General features: G+C 37.6%; 1 protein-coding gene across 1 annotated transcript; it reads left to right on the top strand.

Moving 5' to 3' along the window:
* Window positions 1–206: 206 nt before the first annotated feature.
* LOC139848843 (tocopherol cyclase, chloroplastic-like) lies at window positions 207–21,450 on the top strand. Its single transcript, XM_071838532.1, has 11 exons — window positions 207–213; window positions 911–1,136; window positions 18,074–18,318; window positions 18,412–18,491; window positions 18,587–18,663; window positions 18,810–18,979; window positions 19,468–19,565; window positions 19,642–19,749; window positions 19,842–19,958; window positions 20,133–20,282; window positions 21,274–21,450. The coding sequence occupies exons 1-11, from the start codon at window positions 207–209 to the stop codon at window positions 21,448–21,450; spliced, it is 1,455 nt and encodes a 484-aa protein (XP_071694633.1).
* Window positions 21,451–24,271: the final 2,821 nt, after the last annotated feature.

The following is a 24,271-nucleotide window of genomic DNA, read 5'->3' as shown; positions in this document are numbered from 1 at the left end:
TGCGAGATTGAACATCGTTGTTGTTGTGCTATTGCTGTTAAAATATATTCTACACTTTACATAATACTAACTTATGTATGTTTAAGTTCCGTGAAATCGCGGGTTATAAACTAGTTAGTATATAAGATATAAGATAAATTAGTTTTGTTTATTTGAATATATTTAGGGTGTGTTTGGACGAACTAATTGTAGCTTGAAACTTATAGATGGAGGGTGTGTTTGACGCATCAGCTTATGAAAGCTTATTGAAGCTTGAACTTATGATTTTAATAAGCTTTAAGTTATAAACTTCGTTTGGTAGATAAAAACATTGAGCTTATAATTTTCGTCCGGTGAGTGATATGTACACAACTCATTTTTGTTATGTACACAACCATCATGTTCTATAGTATTGTACTGTGCAATACTGCAAAGCATGATGGTTGTATACATAAGAAAAATGAGTTATGTACATATCATCACCCTTTCCATAAACTCTTAAAAAATAACTAGTGATACTAACTTAAGAAAACTTTTTACATATAAGTTACTTTATTCTTTAGCATTTTCCCTAATTTTTTGTAAAAAGAAATCAAAACAAGGATCTTATATAGTACTCCGTACGAAACTCGTGCAACGACAGTGATGTATATATATTCTATTTATATCCACTTGTTGAAACAAACACACATCTCTATTCTGATTACTGTATGATCAAAATCTGCATACCAAACACATAAACAAGAAACAACCTAATTCAAAATGGAGTCAAATGTGTTTCAGACCTCCTCTTCTTCTTCTTCTTCTTCTTCTTCTTCTTCTTCTTCTTCTTCTTCTTCTTCTTCTTCTTCTTCTTCTTCTTCTTCTTCTTCTTCTTCTTCTTCTTCTTCTTCTTCTTCTTCTTCCGTTCACAGTCGTTCATTGTTTGTAGGTTCATTTAAACCTAAACTTCTATCGAATTCCTGTTCCGGTGATCTCAAATTCGAACTTAATTCTCATCGTTTCTGTCGTCGTCGGTTACTCAAATGCATGTCCAAATCAGAAATTTACGATTCTGTTGAATTTAAACCTAAACAACATGATGAAGCAAAGGAGATTGTGAATCCTGTTTATTTGCCTACGCATTCGAATCGACCACTTCGTACTCCTCATAGCGGGTCTGTACCTCATTCCATTTTAATTGAAAATTAATTTATATATATACATATAATAGGTAGGTTTTTAAGCCCGTATGTTACACCGATGTGTAAAAAATCGTGCAAAAAATGTAGTTTACAATTAATATTGGTATGTAAATAGCGATACTAAAAAATAAGAAAAGTATAAGAATTATTTGTTGACAAATTTTAAAAATTCTTTTGAGTTTAAGAGTCCGTGGTGTTGACAAATTTTAGAAAATTCCTTTTGAGTATAAGAGCCCGTGGTGTTAACGAATTTTAAAAGTTCTTTTGAGTTGAAGAGCCCGTGGTGTTAACAAATTTTAAAAGTGATTTTAGGTGGTGTTAGTAACTTAATGTCTACAATTCTTTTCTCACAATTAATATCTTTTTAATTAATATATAAATTATATACTACGTAATATTTAGAGTACATTGAAAATTTGCCATTGAACGTAACATTATAACCCGTGAGTTTAATTTTAAAAAAATTGTTAGTCATTTCAACAACATAATGATTTTCAGGGGATTCGTCATGTATAATTAATATTATAATAGTTATATTTACGTGTTCATAAATATTTTAATGAATTAAACTGTAAATTCAAATTACTCCATATATGTTGCTTTGCATGCAAATCCATTAAGATTTACACCTGATTATGTAAAAATACTCATGCATTCAAAGAGTTAAAAAATATTTCATATTATTTAAAGGCCATAACATTTAATGATCATACATAATGTGTTAAAGTTTCCACGAATCTGAATGGGTGGGTTAAGTTGTAATATAATAACATATATGCATGCACTCTTGGTGTAAATACTATGAACATAAAAATATATTACGTAGTATGTGATAATTTAAGAAAAGATTTTTGTGATGAATATTTCATTTTTTATTATTTGTATTTGATATTTCAAAAAAAAAAAACTAATATATATAGTCAAAAGTTCAAACGAGAACAAAACAAAAAAAAAATGCGAGAATTGCGAGAACTATGTAATTTCCAAATATTTTCACATTTTAGTATATGGAATCACCCATAAATTTTGATGAAGAGTAAGAATGAACATAAAATAATTTGAAAAACTTATATTTTACCTATATAATCAAATATATAGTTCTCGTTCACATGTGCATATTTGTTCCTGAACATTTGAACATTTTATATAATTAACAATTTAACATGTAATTTGTGGTAATGAACATATGTTTGTTAATGATATGAGTATTAATTAACATTTTCATGTAATTTGTTGCATTTAAATGCATAAAAACTATGAAATTATATATATATATATATATATATATATATATATATATATATATATATATATATATATATATATATATATATATATATATATATATATATATAGGGGCAGGATCAATGGGGAAGTAACCAATCGGGGGGAAGCAAAATATTTTTTTTTTTCGTTTTTTTGAAATTTTTTTTTCCCGGCATCAAGATCACACAAAAATATGAACATTTAGAAGAGACACTTCGTGACGAATGTTATTATTTAGGCGGAAAAACGATCGACAAAACTAACATTCAAGATAATATTGTTCGTGAAGAATATGAACGTTTTTTTTCTTCATGTTTTGTGAAGTAAAATTTAGCCCGATTTAGAGTTTAGGGTTTAGGGTTTGGTGTTTTGGGTTTATTCCATAAACCCAAAACACCAAACCCTAAACCCTAAACCCTAAACTCTAAACCGTTCGTGTTAAAAACTCAATCTAAATCCTAAATCTAAACCCTAAATCTAAACCCTAAACCCTAAATTTCTAAACCCTAATATCTAAACCCTATAAACCCTAATATCTAAACCCTAATATCTAAACCCCAATAGCTAAAACCTCAAAATACGCTCGAAAAACACGATAATTGTTATATATTACTTCTTCGAGCGTTTTCTCGCCAAAATAAAAACATTTATCACAAAGTGTCTCTACTAAATGTTCATATTTTCATCTCATATATAATGTTCGTGAACAAAGTTTTTTCAAAAAATGAAAAAAAAAAAAGTTTTTGCTTCCCCCCGCTTCCCCCCGAATGGTTACTTCCCTCTTGATCCTACCACTATATATATATATATATATATATATATATATATATATATATATATATATATATATATATATATATATGAATTTGAATAATAAAGTCTTGACTCAAAATTAGTAATATGTATTAGACTAAGATATGCATTTGGTTGTTGATTCAATTTTAAGTAATATGATTATGATTATATATGATACTTCCTTCGTCTTAATTTAATGTTTTCCATATAAAAAACACAGTTTAAGAAAATACATGTATTTTTTGTCTACATTTTACTTTTTACTACATTATTGTCTTACTTGAATAAAGTAATGGTATAATTAAAAATACTCTAACCAATTATTGTTATATATTTATGTAAATGGAGTATTAAATTGAGATGACCCAAAAAGAAAAAATGGATTATTAATATTGGACGGAAGGAGTATATAATAATATTCAGACAATTGCTTAAATAAGGATTATTACTCCTTACTATTTACTTTACTGTTAGAACTGAAAACAGATAATAGAGAAACAAATAAATTCTGATACTTAAACTTCTTACACTGATTACTGTAGGTGGACTTGAACATGTATCTAATATATCATAAGCTTCTGCAATCATGAATCTTTTTGCTGATTTTGTATATTTAACATTTAAAAAAAAAGATGGTTATGTAATAGTAACAGTATTGGTACTATGCTAATAGTTAATTATATGCTTAAGACTAAGTGGAGCAATTATTTATGTTCCAACATTCATAGTATGCAACTAAGTAATCGGGATTACGTTGTGGTTAATGAACTTATACTTCATTGCTATTTCGTATTGTATGTATTTCATTGACGTGACTATTTGTAATCATGATACATGTCACCTCAATACCTCATACATCTGGCATACAATTAGAAATACCTCTGGACATTGCTATTATTAGAAATACCAATAATAGTAAATGGCCATGCGTTGCAACCAATAGGGATAGCGCAAGAAGAGTGAAAATTACGGGCCATATCATAAACGTCTCTACTGATAAGGTGCCAAAAGTGCTTGACAAATTTAAACGAAAACCCGTCCGGGCCCGGAGATTTCTCACTACCGCAAGACCAAACAGCATCTTTAATTTCATTGTCCGTAAAATCAGAAATCAAAGAATTCGCATCCTCTCCAGATATTTTCTTAAGATGTGGACTTGGAGAATTGATAGTAATACACTCCTGTTTCTTGAATTTATTGACGAATGAATCAAGAAAAATTGTTTTAACTTGCAGCGGGTCAGTCGTCCATGTTCCATGGTTCATAATGCCCGTAACTTGCATTTTCTTCCTCTTTCTATTTAGAGCCGAATGAAAGAAGGAAGAGTTTTCATCGCCAAGGTTGTGATATAGTTTCCGGTTTTTTGAGCCATATTAGCCATTTCATCTTACTTAAGGTGATGAAGATCAGAGAGAGCATTAGACCTATCTTGCGCCAAAGTGGATGAAGAAATACCTTGATCAATCTGAGCATCAATAGCCGAAAGTTTTGCTATAATTGACTTCTTTTCAACATATGCTGCCATTCTACGCTCCTTGATCCAAACTTTCAAAGAATCTTTGACATGTTTTAACTTGTTCTTATCATTGATCTGAGGGTTCGAATGGAAAGTGTGATTAATATCGTTCCAGGCTGTTTGGACAATATTTTCAAACCCATCATGTTTAAACCAGGAATGAAACAATTTAAAAGGGATCGGGCCGTAGTCTGATGTATCCTTAGTAAACGTGATTGGGCAATGGTCCGACCAAAGATTAGAATGAATCATACCTACCATATCTGGAAATCGGTTTAGAAAACTGTTAGAAATCAAGAAACGATCAAGTTTAGCTCGTTGAGTACAAGATTTGTTGAATCTGGTAAAATCTCGGCCACCAAGAGGGACATCAATTAACCCGGAATCGGCAACGAAGTTATTAAGATCAGCGGCTACAGAAGCGCTGAAACGAGACCCATATCTTTCATGTGGGTACCTAACTGCATTGAAATCACCAAAGAGGATGAAGTTACCTTGATTTAAGGCGATGAAATTATGAAGAAAACCCCAGATTCTCTTTTTACCAGATTTGGATTGGGGTGCATATATATTTATAAGGAAACAAGGATCCGGGGCATCATGAAAGGATCCTTCCACTATAAGAACGTTAGCAAAAGATATAACCCGTTTACTAAGGAAGATATAAGGATCCCATAATGTAATAATACCACCCGAACGGCCCGAAGCACTAGACGATGCAAACTTGAAGTGAAAATTACCCCATAGAGATTTAATAGCCATGTGGTTAGGAGTAAGGTGTTTAGTTTCCTGGACATCTAACACCGTAATTTTATGAGTGTTACAAAGGTTACTTATCCATCTCTGTTTGTTACTAAAAGAAATACCGCCTCCAATGTTTATGAACATAAAGTTCATTAGATTGTCTTGAAACCACGCATACTAAGGAGTACTTTTGTGAGGTTGCTGGAAGTTTTGTGAACATCATAACCCAAAGCTTTTCCCATGTTCATGAAGTCCTCAAATACTTTATTTTTTGTAGTAGATGATATGATACTATTCGCTTGAGAATGTAATCGAATACTCGTGTATCCAGGAGGTTTTGACAAGGATTCGGAAGCTGTTTCATTCTTCTTTAATTCTGCATTACTTGAGACTGCATCAGTACCCATTTTAGCGTTTACAGGTTGCGTATTAATGAAACTTTCTGAATTCTGATACATGGGATTTAGATTGATCTGCATCTTGCTCCTTTTCGACAACACATGTTTCAACAGGGTGAATCGGGGGATGTGGAGGTGGTGTGTCAGCGATAAAACTTGATTCAGAAGCATCGTCTTCACTTACTTTTTCCTCATCGGACTCAAAGAGGGAGTAATCAGTAGACTCCTCTTTTTCAAGATCCAAAATATTGGGGTTCCAATTAGATGATTCAGTTACAAGAACTTTGTACCACTTTTTCTTAATTTTGATTGAGACAGCTTCATGGATAACTACAACTTCTTGGTTATAAGACAAATCTTATCACCACCATTTTGATTCAGGATAAATGGATTGTAGCAGAAAAGAAGGGCAATTTTTTTAAAGATACCTTCTGTCCAAGCACACGCAGGTAATCCAATGATATCTAAACATATGGCACGTTCAGAAATAGTGAAATGTTCATCAAAGTCTTTCCATTCATCAATGTAAGATAAGATGGTAGTGTTCAGAGTGAAAGCATTCTTAGCCTCTAAACAAGTAAAATTTATCTCGACCCAAGACCCACCTATATGGTGAATGTGAAGATCAATGAAACCTTTAATGTTCCAGATACGTTTTAAATGAGGAATTAAACTTGGATTAATGATCTTCGCGAATAGCAGAATCGGAATGTCCTTTGAATGAACCAATTCTTCATCCAAAATCTCAATGGATTTTGCAACAGTAATATTTTGCACAGGAATAGGGTTACCTGATAGTTTCGAAGCATATGAATGACCAGAGAGTGGAGGAAATTCATTGGAAGTCGGAACCCTAAAAGAGTGTAAGACCCGAATATTTATCTTGCTTGTTTGTGTATTAAGACGTTCGAGATTGGGTTTCGCGGATTATTTATATAAAGTTTAAAATGCAAAAGAATCTGTTTCAGTTAGGTCGCGCGCCGCGCGGGGATTCGGCGCGCCGCGCCGTTTGCTGCTGACAGAATCCTTTGTTTTTAATTGGTTTAAATGAAGGGCAAATGGGTAATTTCACTTGAGGCCGGATTTGTGAGGCTTATGAGCTAGTTTGGATCAGTTTTGGATCCCATTCACATCCACTCATCATCTTCATCCATTTTAGAGAGAGAGTAAGAGTTTAGAGAGAGATCGGAGGTTTTGGTGAGGAAGAAGCTCGAATCGTTCAAAGTCTCGGGTTTTAAAGTTGTTCCTTTCGTTCTCGGCTACACGGTGATAGTATTGGTAAGCTCAAACTCCGAATTTCATTTGTTTAATTTGATATAAGTTAGGGTTTAAGTTTGATTTGTTGTGAAAAACCTCTTAGATGATGAAATGGGTTTATGGTGACTAGTTATTCTTGTCACTTGGCGGGTTTTGGGTTGATTGACGATTTGGCCTTGATTAGGCTTTAATCTTGGGATTTATCACTTGGATTAGTGATTATGGAAGTGTTGAAACCTATTTAGGGTTATTTGATTGACTAACTTTGACTTTGGGTCAAATTAGGGTTTGGTGGTGATTATGACCCATTTGGTGACTTAATGAGGTTTACGAACTTAAAATGGATTAAGTTGAAGTATAAGTCCGAGTTAAATGTGTTTTGGTGTCAAAACTTATAAAGGACGAGATTTTGACCTTTTATGGGTCAAAATTAAGGTTTAAGTGTCTAAATGGGTATGACACGTGTTTGACACTTGAGTTCGGGTTTAATTGGCTTATTAGGACCATTCTCACTTGTGTTAGTGATTATTGATTAGTTTGGGCACGGTTTGTGCTCGGAAGTGCATTTGGGTCGAAATTGCACTAAGTGGCGAATTGGGTTGGTTTGTAAAAATCCATCCTAATTGTATTGTTGTAATTGTGTTAATGGAATAGGTATTTTCCATTGGCGAGTTGCGGATTACTTGGAAGCTTTCTTCAAGACTTCAAGGTGAGTGATATTATCCTATGTACATATGTATGTGTAGGATGGGTGCGGGTCGGGTGAAGTGATTCTCGGCTATAGAGCTCACTTCACATGTAGGTGGACTTGATGGACTTTTGTATAAGTCCAATTGGCACGGTTGTGCGTTTTGGTTGACCATCTTTGGCGAAGTACACGTTCGTGTGTACATTATCACACGTGATTGTGATTTGGATGTTGTGGCCCCGATGTGGTGGATTTTATAATCCCGTGACCGTGGGTTTGAGTTGGAGAAGTGAATCGCGTGTGGTTTCGGATTCACGATGACGCGTGTAGTTTCGGTCATCTTATCGAATGAATCTCGTGTAGTTCGGATTCATGGTGACTCGTGTAGTTCGGTCATCTTATTGAGGTAGTAATCTCGTGTGGTTTCGGATTACTAAGGCTCGTGTAGTTCGGCCAACCTCGATGTTGTGAAGATAGTAATCTCGTGTGGTTTCGGATTACTAAGGCTCGTGTAGTTCGGCCAATCTTCATTGTGGTATTTGGTTCTCGGTATTGGGTTAAGGTGTTAACCTTGTTCGTTTATATTGTTATACATATTAATGTATTGTTGTGTTGTAGCTAACCCCCCCCCCCCGGGTGTAGCTATTTGGAGATGTTCACTTTGTCGTTGGTGGACTCATATTTGTTGTTGTACCTTTAGCTTGATGCTTAGAGATTGTACGGTATGCTTAGTGTAGTTGCTTTATATTTGGATGCTACGGTATGCGGTATTTGTTTGTGTGGCGTATTCATTTTATGCATATATATGTATGTAGTATATTATCATTCACTAAGCGTTAGCTTACCCTCTCGTTGTTGACTCTTTTTATAGATTGCATGCGGATGGTGGCTCGGGTAAGCGCGAGGATTAGAGGATTTGCATAGTTTGCGTAGAAGGCTTGCTTTTGGATTTATTAGGATTGGGTAGTGTATCCCCAATCGCCATGCTCGGCTTTGTTTTGTATTAAGAGTCTTATGGTCTAAAATTGTATTTTTATACTTAAAGGGTAATTTGGGCACGTGTGGGCCCCACTTTGTAAAACTCGCTCAAACCTTAGTTATGTGCTAGTTTTACATATATTAATGTACGGTTAAAAGCGTTTTGGCTAAATGTGTCGGGAACTAGTCAAACATTTTCGTTAAATTGACTTCCGGGGACAGCGGGCTGTCCAGGTGATTTGGCGCGCCGCGCGCCCACCTGGCGCGCCGCGCGGATGAACTGCACCAGAAATTTTTTTATGTTGTGAAAATTAACGGGGTTTTGACGTGGTTTGGTTTGGGTTGTTACAAGTGGTATCAGAGCATGGTCTAAGGGATTTAGGTGACTTGAGATAGGTGCCTAGACTTAGACTTGTGTGTGCTTAAATTGTTGCGGGACTTGTAGGATTACGGGTCGGAATGGGTTTGGTTAGTGCCTTGGCTATAGGTTGACTAACGTTTATATTAGTAATGCGGATATTATTAATATGTTGTTGTGTTGTGATAATAATTCTCGCGTGTGTTTGTACCGCGTAGAATTTTGGTTGTGTTTGTGTATATCATCGAGCGAGACGGTCGTTGTACTAACGAGTCGATACGGCATGTGTGCGTAATAAGAACTTGCAAACCTTATTACGGGTGCAAATCGTGTCTAACAAGTGATGTACGACGAGTGCTTAGCAAGATGGGTCGGTGTTGTGCGCGTTTACTTATACGTTCGTGATCTAATCGCTTTGCATTCCTTAGAATGGCGACGGGAAGTGGGATCGATACGAACAACGCGGAGGTTAACGCTAGAGTTGCGGCCGCCGTTGCGGAGCAAATGGGTGCGTTGGAAGAAAGAATGGAAAGGAAGTATTCCGAACTTCAAAGTAGTAGTGAAATGGAGCGTTATCTTAAAAGCTTCATGAGGACTAAACCCCCGATGTACGACGGAAAACCGGATCCTTTGGTAAGCACAACTTGGATTTCGGATGTCGAAGGGTGTTTTCGTACTATTGATTGCCCTCCCGAGAGGAAGACGAGACTCGCTACGAGTTTGTTGCGTGGTAGGGCAAGGGATTGGTTGGATGGTAAGATTGATCTTGTCGGTGGCGAGACGTTTATGGCCTTATCGTGGGACGAGTTTAAGGAGGAATTCTTTGAGGAGTTCCGGACTTCGGCCGATTTGTGGGAATTGCGTAATGAGTTGCGAAATTTGCGACAAGGATCTATGGAATTGAGTACTCTTAAGGCGACCTTTATGGCAAAGGCTCGTTTTTGTCCGGAGTATTTGGGGAATGATCGTTTGTTGATGGGGGATTTCTATCGGACCTTGAATGATGGCTTGAAAAGTAAGATTAGTCGGGGTCAAGCGAAATCGTTTTCGGAATTATTCGACTTGGCTAGAGGTTTCGAGTCGTATTCACGATCGAAGAGGGGTGAATCTTCAAGTGAGAGAAGAGTTGTTTCTTATGGTGCTCCGAGTAAGAGGACTAAGGGTCCGAGTGTGAGCACGGGTGGTACGCGAACGGATATATCGGATTCTAGTGCGGCTAGATGTTACAATTGTGGCGTAAGGGGTCACAAGTCTTGGGAATGTTCGGTACCAAAGGGTGGTAGTATGGTGTGCTTCAATTGCCAAAAGGAAGGACATCGTAAGTCGGAATGTCCCAAGTTAGCGGGGACGGGTGCGGCGAGGAGACGTTAAGGTACGTTTCATTTTAATAAATAGGTCTTTTGATTATTTATAAAATGCCGGTTGAGTTTGAGTTGTATGCCTTTGTTGTGCATGTTATGCTATGGGTGACGTTCCTAATGGAAGTACCCTAAGGTGATGTTTGATTGTCGGGCGAAGGGCGTAAGACTTGGTGCAACCAAGCATTCCTTAGTATTTGGGGTATGTTTCTACCAAGCCACGGAAATGGTTTTGGTGTTCGATTGTTAAGCGCGTGTTCGCTTGTGTGTTGAAGTTGATGAACCACGAGGTTCGTCGGGTGATTGGAACCTTTGAGATCGAGTGTTTAAAATCTCGATGTGTGTTGGTAATGGAGTCTTTATGACGCGACATTAGGTGCCTCTTTTATACCTACTAGCGTGGTGTCGACTCCGATTGTGTTGTAGTTACATTGTACTTAGGATACCGGGAGGAACCCTTAAGTACACGAGTGACTCGGTGAAATTGACAACTATAGTAATTGGATGATTGCGAGGGTGTAGTTTGTGTAATGCGTGGTACACTTTTCGTTCGAAATGTTTAAGGATTGTTTGAAATCCTTCGTATGCTCAAGGTTGGAGCAAGATGTGATAATGGGTCGTGTGTACCCAATCGTTGGTAAAGTCTACATTTGGTAGCATTGTACGGTTGTACGAGTGTGATATAGGAACGTGGTTCCAAGAGGGGGAGTCGCATTTCCGCACGAGGAAGTTTTAGTGTGATATTTCGGATGATGTTTTTGGTAGATCCGGAAATTTCGTTGAGACCTAGTTTTGGTCAACTTGTGGTAGAGTACAATTTTGGTTAAATTGTACTTATGATATTGGATTGGAATTACCACTGAGGTGGTAATGTGGTAAATCTCGTTGAGAGATAATGGACGTGTTTGGTGAGCAAGGTGAAATCCTTCGGTTAAGGGAGGTGTGTGTCGGATTCTCTTTTGGGGAATCATTGTTTGGTACCTATGTTCGATATAGGTGGTTCTTGCTCGATTGTGGGGATGGTTAGTGGTATCCGTTAGGATTCACTATAGTGTAGCAGGGCGCGATGTTGCACTACTCGTTGTTTGAGGCCGAAAGTGCGTATGTGATAGATGAAGCATGACTTTCGGAGTCCGCTGACTTCATCATGGGATTGTGATTAATGAAGCATGATCTTCGGGTCCGCTGACTTCATTATGGTATGGTTGATTGATGAAGCATGATCTTTAGGGTCCGCTGACTTCATCATGGGAGTACGTGATTGGTGGAGCATGACTTTCGGGTCCGCTGACTTCATCATGAGCGTGGTGTTATATCGGTGAAGCATGATCTTCGGGTCCGCTGACTTCATCCGGTGTTGAGATTGGTGAAGCATGATCTTCGGGTCCGCTGACTTCATCATGGTTGTGAATCGCGTGTGTTTTCGGATTCACGATGACGCGTGTAGTTTCGGTCATCTTATCGAATGAATCTCGTGTAGTTCGGATTCATGGTGACTCGTGTAGTTCGGTCATCTTATTGAGGTAGTAATCTCGTGTGGTTTCGGATTACTAAGGCTCGTGTAGTTCGGCCAACCTCGATGTTGTGGAAGTGAATCTCGTGTAGTTCGGATTCACAAATGACTCGTGTGGTTTCGGTCATTGTATTGAGGAGTGAGTCTCGTGTAGTTCGGATTCACAATTGACTCGTGTAGTTCGGTCATTCCTCCGGGATAGTGACTCTCGTGTAGTTCGGATTCACTATGGCGCGTGTAGTTCGGCCATTCCCGATTGTTGTTGTGGTGAAGGTAGTGAGTCGCGTGTAGTTCGGATTCACTAAGGCGCGTGTGTTTTCGGCCAGCCTTCGTGTTGTGTGATCTGTCGGTTGTTTTATACACCGATGGTGGGGTCGTGAGGACCATGTTGTGTGATTAGTGATGCGATAGCCGTGTTTCGCTCACATGTTGTTACGGGTGTGACGAAAGTCGATTTTGTACACCTTGGGTTCTAGCGTTGCCATGATTGTTTCGGGCGTTATCGGTTTTAACCGTTTGTTATGATGTTACGGTAGTTGCGCTTTGGTCGTATTGCGCACTACAAGGGATGTTAGTGGTTGGTGTTGTCCGTAAGGATTCGTTTGGTTCGGTCTTCATCGTTTCGGGTTGTTGACCTTAGGTTGAGACTTGGTTGCTTTTAGCGTTGTACTCGGTAACAGTACGCTAAGGGATTTATATCTCGGTACGAGATTGGTTGAGTTTTCCTGATGTTAGGGAATGAGCATGGTTTTAGTGCTCGGATGGTGATTTGAATAAATCGCGGGTGACGATTTAGTTGTGGAAGGCGATTCGTTGGGAAGGAATTGCTTAGGAAAGTCGGATTGGGACTTATGTCGGGAACCGTAGAGTGAGGTCCACTTGGTTAAGTGATGAGGATCACGAGGACGTGATCGAGTTTAAGTGGGGGAGAGTTGTAAGACCCGAATATTTATCTTGCTTGTTTGTGTATTAAGACGTTCGAGATTGGGTTTCGCGGATTATTTATATAAAGTTTAAAATGCAAAAGAATCTGTTTCAGTTAGGTCGCGCGCCGCGCGGGGATTCGGCGCGCCGCGCCGTTTGCTGCTGACAGAATCCTTTGTTTTTAATTGGTTTAAATGAAGGGCAAATGGGTAATTTCACTTGAGGCCGGATTTGTGAGGCTTATGAGCTAGTTTGGATCAGTTTTGGATCCCATTCACATCCACTCATCATCTTCATCCATTTTAGAGAGAGAGTAAGAGTTTAGAGAGAGATCGGAGGTTTTGGTGAGGAAGAAGCTCGAATCGTTCAAAGTCTCGGGTTTTAAAGTTGTTCCTTTCGTTCTCGGCTACACGGTGATAGTATTGGTAAGCTCAAACTCCGAATTTCATTTGTTTAATTTGATATAAGTTAGGGTTTAAGTTTGATTTGTTGTGAAAAACCTCTTAGATGATGAAATGGGTTTATGGTGACTAGTTATTCTTGTCACTTGGCGGGTTTTGGGTTGATTGACGATTTGGCCTTGATTAGGCTTTAATCTTGGGATTTATCACTTGGATTAGTGATTATGGAAGTGTTGAAACCTATTTAGGGTTATTTGATTGACTAACTTTGACTTTGGGTCAAATTAGGGTTTGGTGGTGATTATGACCCATTTGGTGACTTAATGAGGTTTACGAACTTAAAATGGATTAAGTTGAAGTATAAGTCCGAGTTAAATGTGTTTTGGTGTCAAAACTTATAAAGGACGAGATTTTGACCTTTTATGGGTCAAAATTAAGGTTTAAGTGTCTAAATGGGTATGACACGTGTTTGACACTTGAGTTCGGGTTTAATTGGCTTATTAGGACCATTCTCACTTGTGTTAGTGATTATTGATTAGTTTGGGCACGGTTTGTGCTCGGAAGTGCATTTGGGTCGAAATTGCACTAAGTGGCGAATTGGGTTGGTTTGTAAAAATCCATCCTAATTGTATTGTTGTAATTGTGTTAATGGAATAGGTATTTTCCATTGGCGAGTTGCGGATTACTTGGAAGCTTTCTTCAAGACTTCAAGGTGAGTGATATTATCCTATGTACATATGTATGTGTAGGATGGGTGCGGGTCGGGTGAAGTGATTCTCGGCTATAGAGCTCACTTCACATGTAGGTGGACTTGATGGACTTTTGTATAAGTCCAATTGGCACGGTTGTGCGTTTTGGTTGACCATCTTTGGCGAAGTACACGTTCGTGTGTACATTATCACACGTGATTGTGATTTGGATGTTGTGGCCCCGATGTGGTGGATTTTATAATCCCGTGACCGTGGGTTTGAGTTGGAGAAGTGAATCGCGTGTGGTTTCGGATTCACGATGACGCGTGTAGTTTCGGTCATCTTATCGAATGAATCTCGTGTAGTTCGGATTCATGGTGACTCGTGTAGTTCGGTCATCTTATTGAGGTAGTAATCTCGTGTGGTTTCGGATTACTAAGGCTCGTGTAGTTCGGCCAACCTCGATGTTGTGAAGATAGTAATCTCGTGTGGTTTCGGATTACTAAGGCTCGTGTAGTTCGGCCAATCTTCATTGTGGTATTTGGTTCTCGGTATTGGGTTAAGGTGTTAACCTTGTTCGTTTATATTGTTATACATATTAATGTATTGTTGTGTTGTAGCTAACCCCCCCCCCCCCCCCCCCCCCGGGTGTAGCTATTTGGAGATGTTCACTTTGTCGTTGGTGGACTCATATTTGTTGTTGTACCTTTAGCTTGATGCTTAGAGATTGTACGGTATGCTTAGTGTAGTTGCTTTATATTTGGATGCTACGGTATGCGGTATTTGTTTGTGTGGCGTATTCATTTTATGCATATATATGTATGTAGTATATTATCATTCACTAAGCGTTAGCTTACCCTCTCGTTGTTGACTCTTTTTATAGATTGCATGCGGATGGTGGCTCGGGTAAGCGCGAGGATTAGAGGATTTGCATAGTTTGCGTAGAAGGCTTGCTTTTGGATTTATTAGGATTGGGTAGTGTATCCCCAATCGCCATGCTCGGCTTTGTTTTGTATTAAGAGTCTTATGGTCTAAAATTGTATTTTTATACTTAAAGGGTAATTTGGGCACGTGTGGGCCCCACTTTGTAAAACTCGCTCAAACCTTAGTTATGTGCTAGTTTTACATATATTAATGTACGGTTAAAAGCGTTTTGGCTAAATGTGTCGGGAACTAGTCAAACATTTTCGTTAAATTGACTTCCGGGGACAGCGGGCTGTCCAGGTGATTTGGCGCGCCGCGCGCCCACCTGGCGCGCCGCGCGGATGAACTGCACCAGAAATTTTTTTATGTTGTGAAAATTAACGGGGTTTTGACGTGGTTTGGTTTGGGTTGTTACAAAGAGGTTTTAATAGGTTGATCGGGTTTAGCAGTAGATTGAACCTTGCACTTGATGATCTCGTCACGGCTATGTCTTGCTTTAGTCGCAAAAAGATGATAATTTCCAATCCAGATTGCAGATAGTTTTAATTCAAGTGAACGAATGTTCTCCACTCGTAAGAAGCGAACAAAAGCAAACCTGCAACCTTGTTTGGTACGCTTACCAGCTATGTAAACATCAAGAATTGTATCAAATTGTTTACACAGGTTGCGTAGATCATTGATGCCGAATTCTGGAGGAAAATTCGAGATGAAAACCATAGTGGAAAGCTTTTCAATGTTGATGTGATCATCTTTGGAAGGCATGGTGATCGGAGAAGGAGCGTATGGCGTTTGGTCCCGCCGATTTGCACAGAAGAAGAGCTCAAAACCCTAAACGAGCTGAATCAAAGGTTTTTGTGAGAATACAATTTGAAATCATGTATATACATACCTTCTGAACCGTCGATTATACAAAAATCGAGTCAATTTTGGGGTAGCTTTATCGAATTCGAATTTGGGGATTAGGGTTTTTTTCTACTCAACACCTAAATTCAAGATTTGCCACACACACAAAGTACAGTATTCTTTTGAATGTATCCATAAAACTTAAAAAATAATGTAAATGTTATGTCCAGTGAAGGATCCAAAAATTATTATTGATGGGGAGAAAAAATTAAGTTGTCAAACATCGATAAATAACATCTTAATTGTTAGAAAATATTGAAAGAGGTCTGTGCCAAGGAGATCCTCTATCTCCTCTTCTTTTCATCATTGGTCTAGAAGGCCTCCAAGTAGCTATCAGAGATGCTTCAGATGCGGGTTTATATTCGGGCATTCGTGTGGGTAAATCTCCCAACCAGGTTACTGTCTCTAACTGCCTATTCGCCGAAGATGTTCTCTTTGTAGGTGAATGGAATGATTCTAATGCACATAATTTGTTATCCATACTTGTTTGCTTTTTTGCTATCTCATGCTTGAAGATTAACCTCCTAAAATGCTCTTTGATTGGTTTGGGTGTTAGCTCATATGAGATATCTAGGATGGCGAATTTCATGGGTTGCTTGACATCTAAAATTCCATTTACTTTCCTTGGAATCCCCATCGGTCAAAGTATGAATCGCATTGAAAGTTGGACTCCTATTATTGACAAAGTGAAAAATCGTCTTTGTTCTTGGAAAGTCAATCTTCTATCTTATGGAGGGGGACTAACTTTGGTTAAGTCAGTTTTGGGATCTCTTGGAACATACTACATGTCGTTGTTCAAAGCTCCTACCACGGTGATCAATAAACTCGAATCACTCCATGCTTCTTTCTTTTGGGGTGGGAAAGAACATGCTCACAAGATTCATTGGGTTAGTTGGAATCTTATTCTTAACCCGATAGATAAAGGGGGTCTCTAGGTGGCAAGTCTAAAATCCTTGAATCTAGCTTTAATCTTTAAATGGCGATTGCGTTTAGTTAATAATCGTGACGCTTGCTGGGTCAAACTTATAGTCGCTATTCACGGTCACAGTCACGGAGGAAATCTCACTTGCGCAAATAATATTTCTGGTACTTGGTCTAACATTGTTAAATGCATCACATTAATCCATGATAAAAATTATATCACAGCTGATCGCTTACTACTCAAATTGGGTAACGGCTCAAATGCATCTTTCTGGTATGACCCTTGGCTTTCTAATTTTTCTCTTGCTGATCGCTACCCTCATCTCTTTGCTTTAGAAACAGATCACTCTTGTTCGGTTGCTTCAAGGTTCGCAAATTGTAATTGGTTATGGTTTTGGTGACGTCCTCCTAGAGGAGGTGTGGAAGCTAGCCAATTGACAGATTTATGTAATGCTCTTCAACCTGTCTCCCTCTCTAATGCGTCTGACTATTGGGTATGGGAGAACCCCCCATACAATGAATTTGTCGTCTCAATTGCAAGACGTCTGATTGAAAATCAAATTTTCAATTCGACTCAAGTCTCCTCCATGTGGTGCAAAACAGTTCCAATAAAAACTAATATCTTCATTTGGCGTCTTAATCTCGATCGTCTTTCTACGATCCGAAACCTTGAACAAAGAGATATCTTCGTGGAAAGGGATTGCTGCCCTCTTTGCGATGTCTCGGAAGAATCCCGTAATCATCTCTTCATCAGATGTGACACTAGCTACCAAATTTGGTGCAAGATTGGCAATTGGCTCGACATCTCTATTCCTCTCTTGGATTCAATCGAAGACTTATGGTCATGGATCCACTCAATTCCGCAGACTGGAAACAAACGCTTCATTGTTAATGTGGTGGCTATTTCGACTCTTTGGCACATTTGGAAACTCAGGAACGGCATCATCTTCAAGGATCACAACACGAGAAAATCTTACGTTTTTGATTATATTGTTCTGTCGTCTTTTAATTGGATTTTTTCGAGATACCACAAGTCATCCCTTAATTGGACTAAGTGGTTACACTCGCCTTTGTATTCCTTGTAACTTTTTTTTAGCTCCTAGCTAAGCTTTTTTTTTTGATGCACTAATACACTATGAATGTTAGTCCACAAACAACTACATTTCCGTGCACTTAGAATTGCACACTTACTCAATCCTGTTGTATAAGGTGTTGTTTTTTAATAATATTAATAATAAATAATAATAATTGTTGTTAATATTATTATGTTGCAATAGTTACCACTTTGATGGGACGAGAAAGAACTTTTTTGAGGGTTGGTACTTTAAGGTCTCAATACCAGAACAAAGACAAAGCTTCTGCTTTATGTATTCCGTTGAGAATCCTGCATTCAATAAGCCATTGAATACTTTGGAGCAATTATCGTATGGTCCGCGTTCGACTGGAGTTGGAGCTCAAATCCTTGGTGCCGATGACAAGTACATTTGCCAATACAATAATGAATCTCCAAACTTTTGGGGAAGTAAGTTCAAGATATCAATTTTAAACGTGTAGAGTTTTATGTACTGTTGTTTTAATTAATATTACTGAATTGACCTCATTTATCAATGTACAGGTCGGCATGAGCTTATGCTCGGAAACGCTTTTTCTATGCAAAAAGGCCAGCGGCCTCCAAACGGTGAAGTTCCACCTAAGGTTAATTTTCTTCCTTAATGAGACCGAATAATTAACTCGGATAAAGACTTTATCATTTACATAGGGAAATGTGTGTTAACTTATTTAGACCACAGGTTTTTAATCAGAGTGTGGTTGAAGGGTTCCAAGTTACCCCACTTTGGCATCAAGGTTGCATTCGTGATGATGGAAGGTACGTTTTTTCCGGTCTTTTCTTCTGCGAGTCTGCTTAATTAGGTGTCTGCTGTTTAGTAAACAGTGTTTACTATTTGCTTACAAGAACATTTTGTTTGAAGAGATAAACTTGATTGTTTGATATTTGCTTCCTATTGACTATAGGACAAACTACGCGAATGTTGTGAAGACTGCACGCTGGGAGTACAGTACACGCCCTGTTTATGGTTGGGGTAACGTGGGGTCAAAACAAAAGTCAACAGCTGGTTGGCTTGCTGCTTTCCCTGTGTTTGAACTTCATTGGCAAATATGCATGGCCGCTGGACTCTCAACAGGTAAATTTGATTGTTTAATTTTTCCATTCTTCAAATTATAATCTTCATCCAAATTCTAATAATCATCTATCATGCGGGTTTGTAAACGATTATCATATATTAGGGTACGAGTTGAATACTATTCATATTCAAGTTCAATATGTTATATAGATAATTAAAGTTATAATCAGCACACTGGAATTCATTTATTAAGAGATTAGTTTATTCTGTTTGACATATGTTTTAAACAGATAGCTTGTGATCTTTATGCATTTTGTAAAGCTATTATATTACATAGCAATCCACCTTGTCAAACATCCTAAATCACCAACTATGCAACAAACTAATGAAAATAGTATTTTACAAGTTTTACAATTATATGTGAAAAAAAATCTGATTTTTGTATTTTATTATCAGGTATTGCAATCGCAATTTGTGATCCCATCTGATGCATGTGTGTTAAATAAATCCATATGTATACTTTGCTTAGACTCTATATACTTTTCCAGGTTGGATTGAATGGGGTGACGAACGATACGAGTTTCAAAATGCTCCGTCTTATTGTGAGAAGAATTGGGGTGAAGGTTTCCCAAGAAAGTGGTTTTGGGTAAATATTTATCGCCTATCATTTGACCATACATTAGGATCAGGAGAATTTTCATATTTTTTTTTTGCATCTACAGGTTCAATGTAATGTTTTTAAAGGTGCAAGTGGAATAGTTAGTTTAACTTGCGGAGGCGGTTTAAGGCAATTGCCAGGGCTAAATGAAACATTTGTGAATGCTGCACTCGTACGTAGTTACGTACACATATCAAATAATCATTCGTTTCACACCCTTATAAAAGTATAGAGAATGACACATTTTATGTATTAATCATTCAGATTGGAGTTCACTTTGGAGGTATATTTTATGAATTTGCTCCTTGGAATGGAGTTATTGAGTGGGAAATTGCTCAGTGGGGTTACTGGCACGTAACCGCAGATAATGAAACACATAAGGTGATTATTATGATCCTAATGATCATTATAATTTTCTTTATCTATTGCAATAATGAAATACCTAAGGTTATTTGAGTTTATTCGTGTCAGATTTTACCCCTCAAAAGTAAAGATCATTCGAATATAACTAGGTAATATTGCTACTACTTAACAGATGGATTTTGTGATGAACAGGTAGAACTAGAGGCTTCAACCAAGGACCCAGGTACCACATTGCGTGCTCCAACTACCGAAGCCGGCTTTGCACCAGCCTGCAAAGATACATGCTTTGGCGATTTAACTTTGAAACTGTGGGAAAAAGGATCTGACGGTAGTAAGGGAAAGGTGTGTTATGTTTTACACTACCGATTATCATTACTCTTGTATCACAGTTTGATGCATGGTTCATGATTACTAGACTTGAGTTTTCGATAGATGTTAGCAGTTAGCATATATCAAGGTTGCAAAAATCACTACTCGGGGGAGTACTCGTTCGGGATTTTTTAGGGAGTACTCGGCAACTCGGGAGTACTCGGATGTTGACCAAGTTTGACTTTGACCAATTTTTACCGAGTTTTGACCGATATTGACTGATTTCCTGAATAAATCCGATTTTTGGCCAAGTTTTGACTGGTTTTCTGAGTAATCCCGAGTTTTGGGCGAGTCTGACAGAGTTTGACGAGTTGCAAATAACAAGTATTTGTCGAGTAATTCCAAGTTTTGCAACGCTGGCGTATATATAAAGTTGCAAGCACATTATGGAACATAGATGGAATATTATGCAACTAGGTTTATATAAAGTAGGATAGTACAGACTTTCCATATAGTGTATGTTTGGGTTGCTTGCAGTTTGTAGCTAATAGCTTATAGGGCTACTGATATTTGATAGCTTGTAGTTGTTAGCCTTTTATGTATTCAAGTCTTTGGTAAAGTAGTCGGAAATGTTAAAATATTAAAATGAAAAAAAAACTAGGAGTTTTTTTTTCTCAAATGCTAGTTCTTTTAGTTTTTAGCTTTTAGCTTTTTTCCTCCATTTAAAAGCTTTAAGCTCTTTTAACCAAACGAAACTTTTTATCAGATACAAGTTTTTTCATAAAAGCTAGAATCTAAAAGCTCCAAAAAGTTACTTGCCAAACATGACCATAATTTCAGATGTTATGGATTGCAAAATGACATGTTGAGTTAAATCAGTCGTTAACTCACTTGTCTAGTATGACGTGTTAATTAAGTTAAAACATGATATAGTTCTTATAATATTTCTATTGGAAGACAAAGAGATTAGTTTATTTTACTATGTTATAACCCTTTACGGAGAATGGTATGTACTATGCTGTAGCTTATATTGGATGTAACAAGCAATATGGCAGCTGTAGAAGTCGGAGGTGGACCATGGTTCAATACATGGAAAGGCAAGACGTATACACCAGAAATACTCGGTCGTGCGCTTAGTCTTCCGGTTGATGTGGAAGGGATCCTTGGATTGTTTCCGTTGCTCAAACCTCCTGGCTTGTAGGCTATATTTGATTTGTATCAGTCAAATGTTTACATCTCCAAAGTTCCAGAACATATATGCACTATATACATATAGTAATATAGTTATATGATACATGTCATGCGTATAGATGCACTGTAATGATAGTGCAGTAGCAGTTGGTAAGAACTGTAATTTATTGATTTGATTTACTACAATACATAAGGATGAAAATGTTGGTGTACTCATCAATTCATAACCTTACAACAACACTACTCAATCTCGCACTCCATCATGCACCGAGTGTGGGGCTAAAGACATTTCGTAACCTTCTAAAATCACAATCCAAAATCTAAAATATAAGATAAAGTAGAATAGTAAGGTTGATAATTGGCAACCCAAATCATTCTAAAATTTGGTGCCGATTCCATAATGTTGTGCATGATGCGGATGTGATACGGCCCAGAATGAGTCATAATCCAATCAGAGAGTGACGTGAGAAACGAATTCTAAACAACAAAAATACTTATAACTCCCCAAAACAAAACCCTATGTTTTGATCAAATCTGGTGGCTTTGCTTACCGATCGAAATCAAATCAATAATCGTGATGTCAATGGGAGTAATAGTAGGAATGTAGGAAACAAATACAAGTTAGGTCGCAAAATTGGTAGTGGATCTTTTGGTCTAATCTTTCTAAGGGTGTATTAGATCTGGAGCTATTGGAGCTTATTTTCTAAGCTGGTATATGGAGTTTATTATTTTTTGTGGATATGTTTGAATTAAACTAGCTAGAGCTGGAGCTGAAGCTAATTTTTTAAGCTGTTAGCTGGAGCTTATTACTCCCCCCGTTCCAAAATAATTGTATTGTTTTAACTTTTCAAAATCTTGCTTTTTCAACTTTGACTTTAAGGTATTTGATATCGACCCACCGACTAAGATAACAACACCGCACCCAACTGTTCAACCATCGCACAACCAGACAGATGAAGTAGGTAACTTCTTGACCATAACCCTATATAATATGCAATTATAACAAATAAGAAACATAAGGTATTCATACCTTACATAATAAACTGGAACAAAAATTCCAAATGCATTCATAAAACCCTGACATACTACATACGAATCAGTTGCAGGCACCCTAACAACACTGACCACCAAGACGAACTAACTGCGGAGAAGGACAATCCACCCCAACGTACAGCCCAACGATAAGTCAAGGCTCCCTCCCACTCGTAGCCCAGAGCCTTGACTTTCCATGTTTTTAGTCAAATGCGCGCTAGCGCCCTACAAGTAGCACTTTTTTCTCTGATAGGCTCGCTTCTTCAAGCTCCGCCCCTTATTGAAAAAAGCGCTAATGCACCTTTACTTTTTTATATAAAACCTTCTTTCTACTTCTCTCTCAACATAAAGCAAGCAACCTTTCACCAATTTTTTTTTGTCTAAGAATCACGAAAGGAAGCTTTTTGGGTGAAAAGAGAAAAAGTATGTATTTATCTGTCCATACCTTCCCGAGCTTTTGAAAACGTTCAAAGAGAACATTAAAAATTAGTAAAATGTCTTTTTTCGGCATCCTGAAGTCCTCGAATGGCAAGACACTTTTCGAGAGTCTTGATGTTAGGGTCGTTTTAGGGTGATCTGGAGAATTTCAGCACAATCTGAAACCAAAGGTGATGCGCCACCTAATGTTACTCCATTTGGCGGCACATATTAGTGATTTAAAAAGCGTGTTTAATGATGCGACATTAGATTTAAAGTTATATGTGTTATGCACAATTACATTGTGAGTGAAATAATAGGCCTTAAAACTATATGTACCATGCAAAGTCATGCATACACAAAAGGAATAATATGAAAGAAATTGAAAACGGTCAAAAGAACGTCAAAAGGCAAAATTGAAGGATTTATAGGTTTTGCTTTGAAAAATATTTAGGACAAACCGCCAACGGCAGTTGCCAACGGATAGATCTCAAAATAATACACGATTTAAAAAAAAACTGTGACTAAATCGGAGCTACGAGTCAAAAGATACGATAGATCTAACATTTTGGCCAAAGACACAAAACACCAAGCACCATGAACCGTCGGTGGCGTTTGGTGCGTGATGCGAATTTGCCAGGAAAGATATCTTTTCGGAATCAATACACCTCTAATGGCAAGCACGTTCAGAGAGTCTTACTCGTTCGGCCATTTTAGGGTGACCTTGAAAATTTCAGCACAATCTGAAACCGAATGTTATGTGCCGCCAAATGCTACTCCATCTGGCGGCGCATATTAATGATTTAAAAATCGTGTTTAATGAAGTGACATTAGATTCGAAATTATATGCGTTATACATAAATACATTGCGAGTGAAATAATAGGCCTTAAAACTATATATACCATGCTAAGTCACGCGTACACAAAACTAATAATACGATATAAATTAAAAACGTTCAAAGAGAACATTAAAAATGAGTAAAATGTGTTTTTTGGGCATCCTGAAGACCTCGAATGGCAAGACACTTTCCGAGAGTCTTGATGTTAGGGTCGATTTAGGGTGTTCTAAAGAATTTCATACAATCTGAAACCAAAGGTGATGCTCGCCAAATGTTACTCCATTTGGCGGCCATTATATGTGATTTAAAAAGCGTGTTTAATAATGTGACATTAGATTTAAAATTATGTGTTATACATAATTACATTGTGATTGAAATAATAGGCCTTAAAACTATATGTACCATGCAAAGTCATGCATACACAAAAGGAATAATATGAAAGAAATTAAAAACGGTCAAAAGAGCGTCAAAAAGGCAAAATAAAAGGCTTTAGAGGTCTCGTTTCAAAATATATTTGGGACAAACCGCCTACGGCATTTTGCC

The sequence above is a fragment of the Rutidosis leptorrhynchoides genome, chromosome 5, assembly GCF_046630445.1.
Source record: "Rutidosis leptorrhynchoides isolate AG116_Rl617_1_P2 chromosome 5, CSIRO_AGI_Rlap_v1, whole genome shotgun sequence".
Lineage (NCBI taxonomy): Eukaryota > Viridiplantae > Streptophyta > Magnoliopsida > Asterales > Asteraceae > Rutidosis > Rutidosis leptorrhynchoides.
The sequence above is the reverse complement of the archived record's forward strand: the minus strand, read 5'-3'. Positions and strand labels throughout refer to the sequence as shown.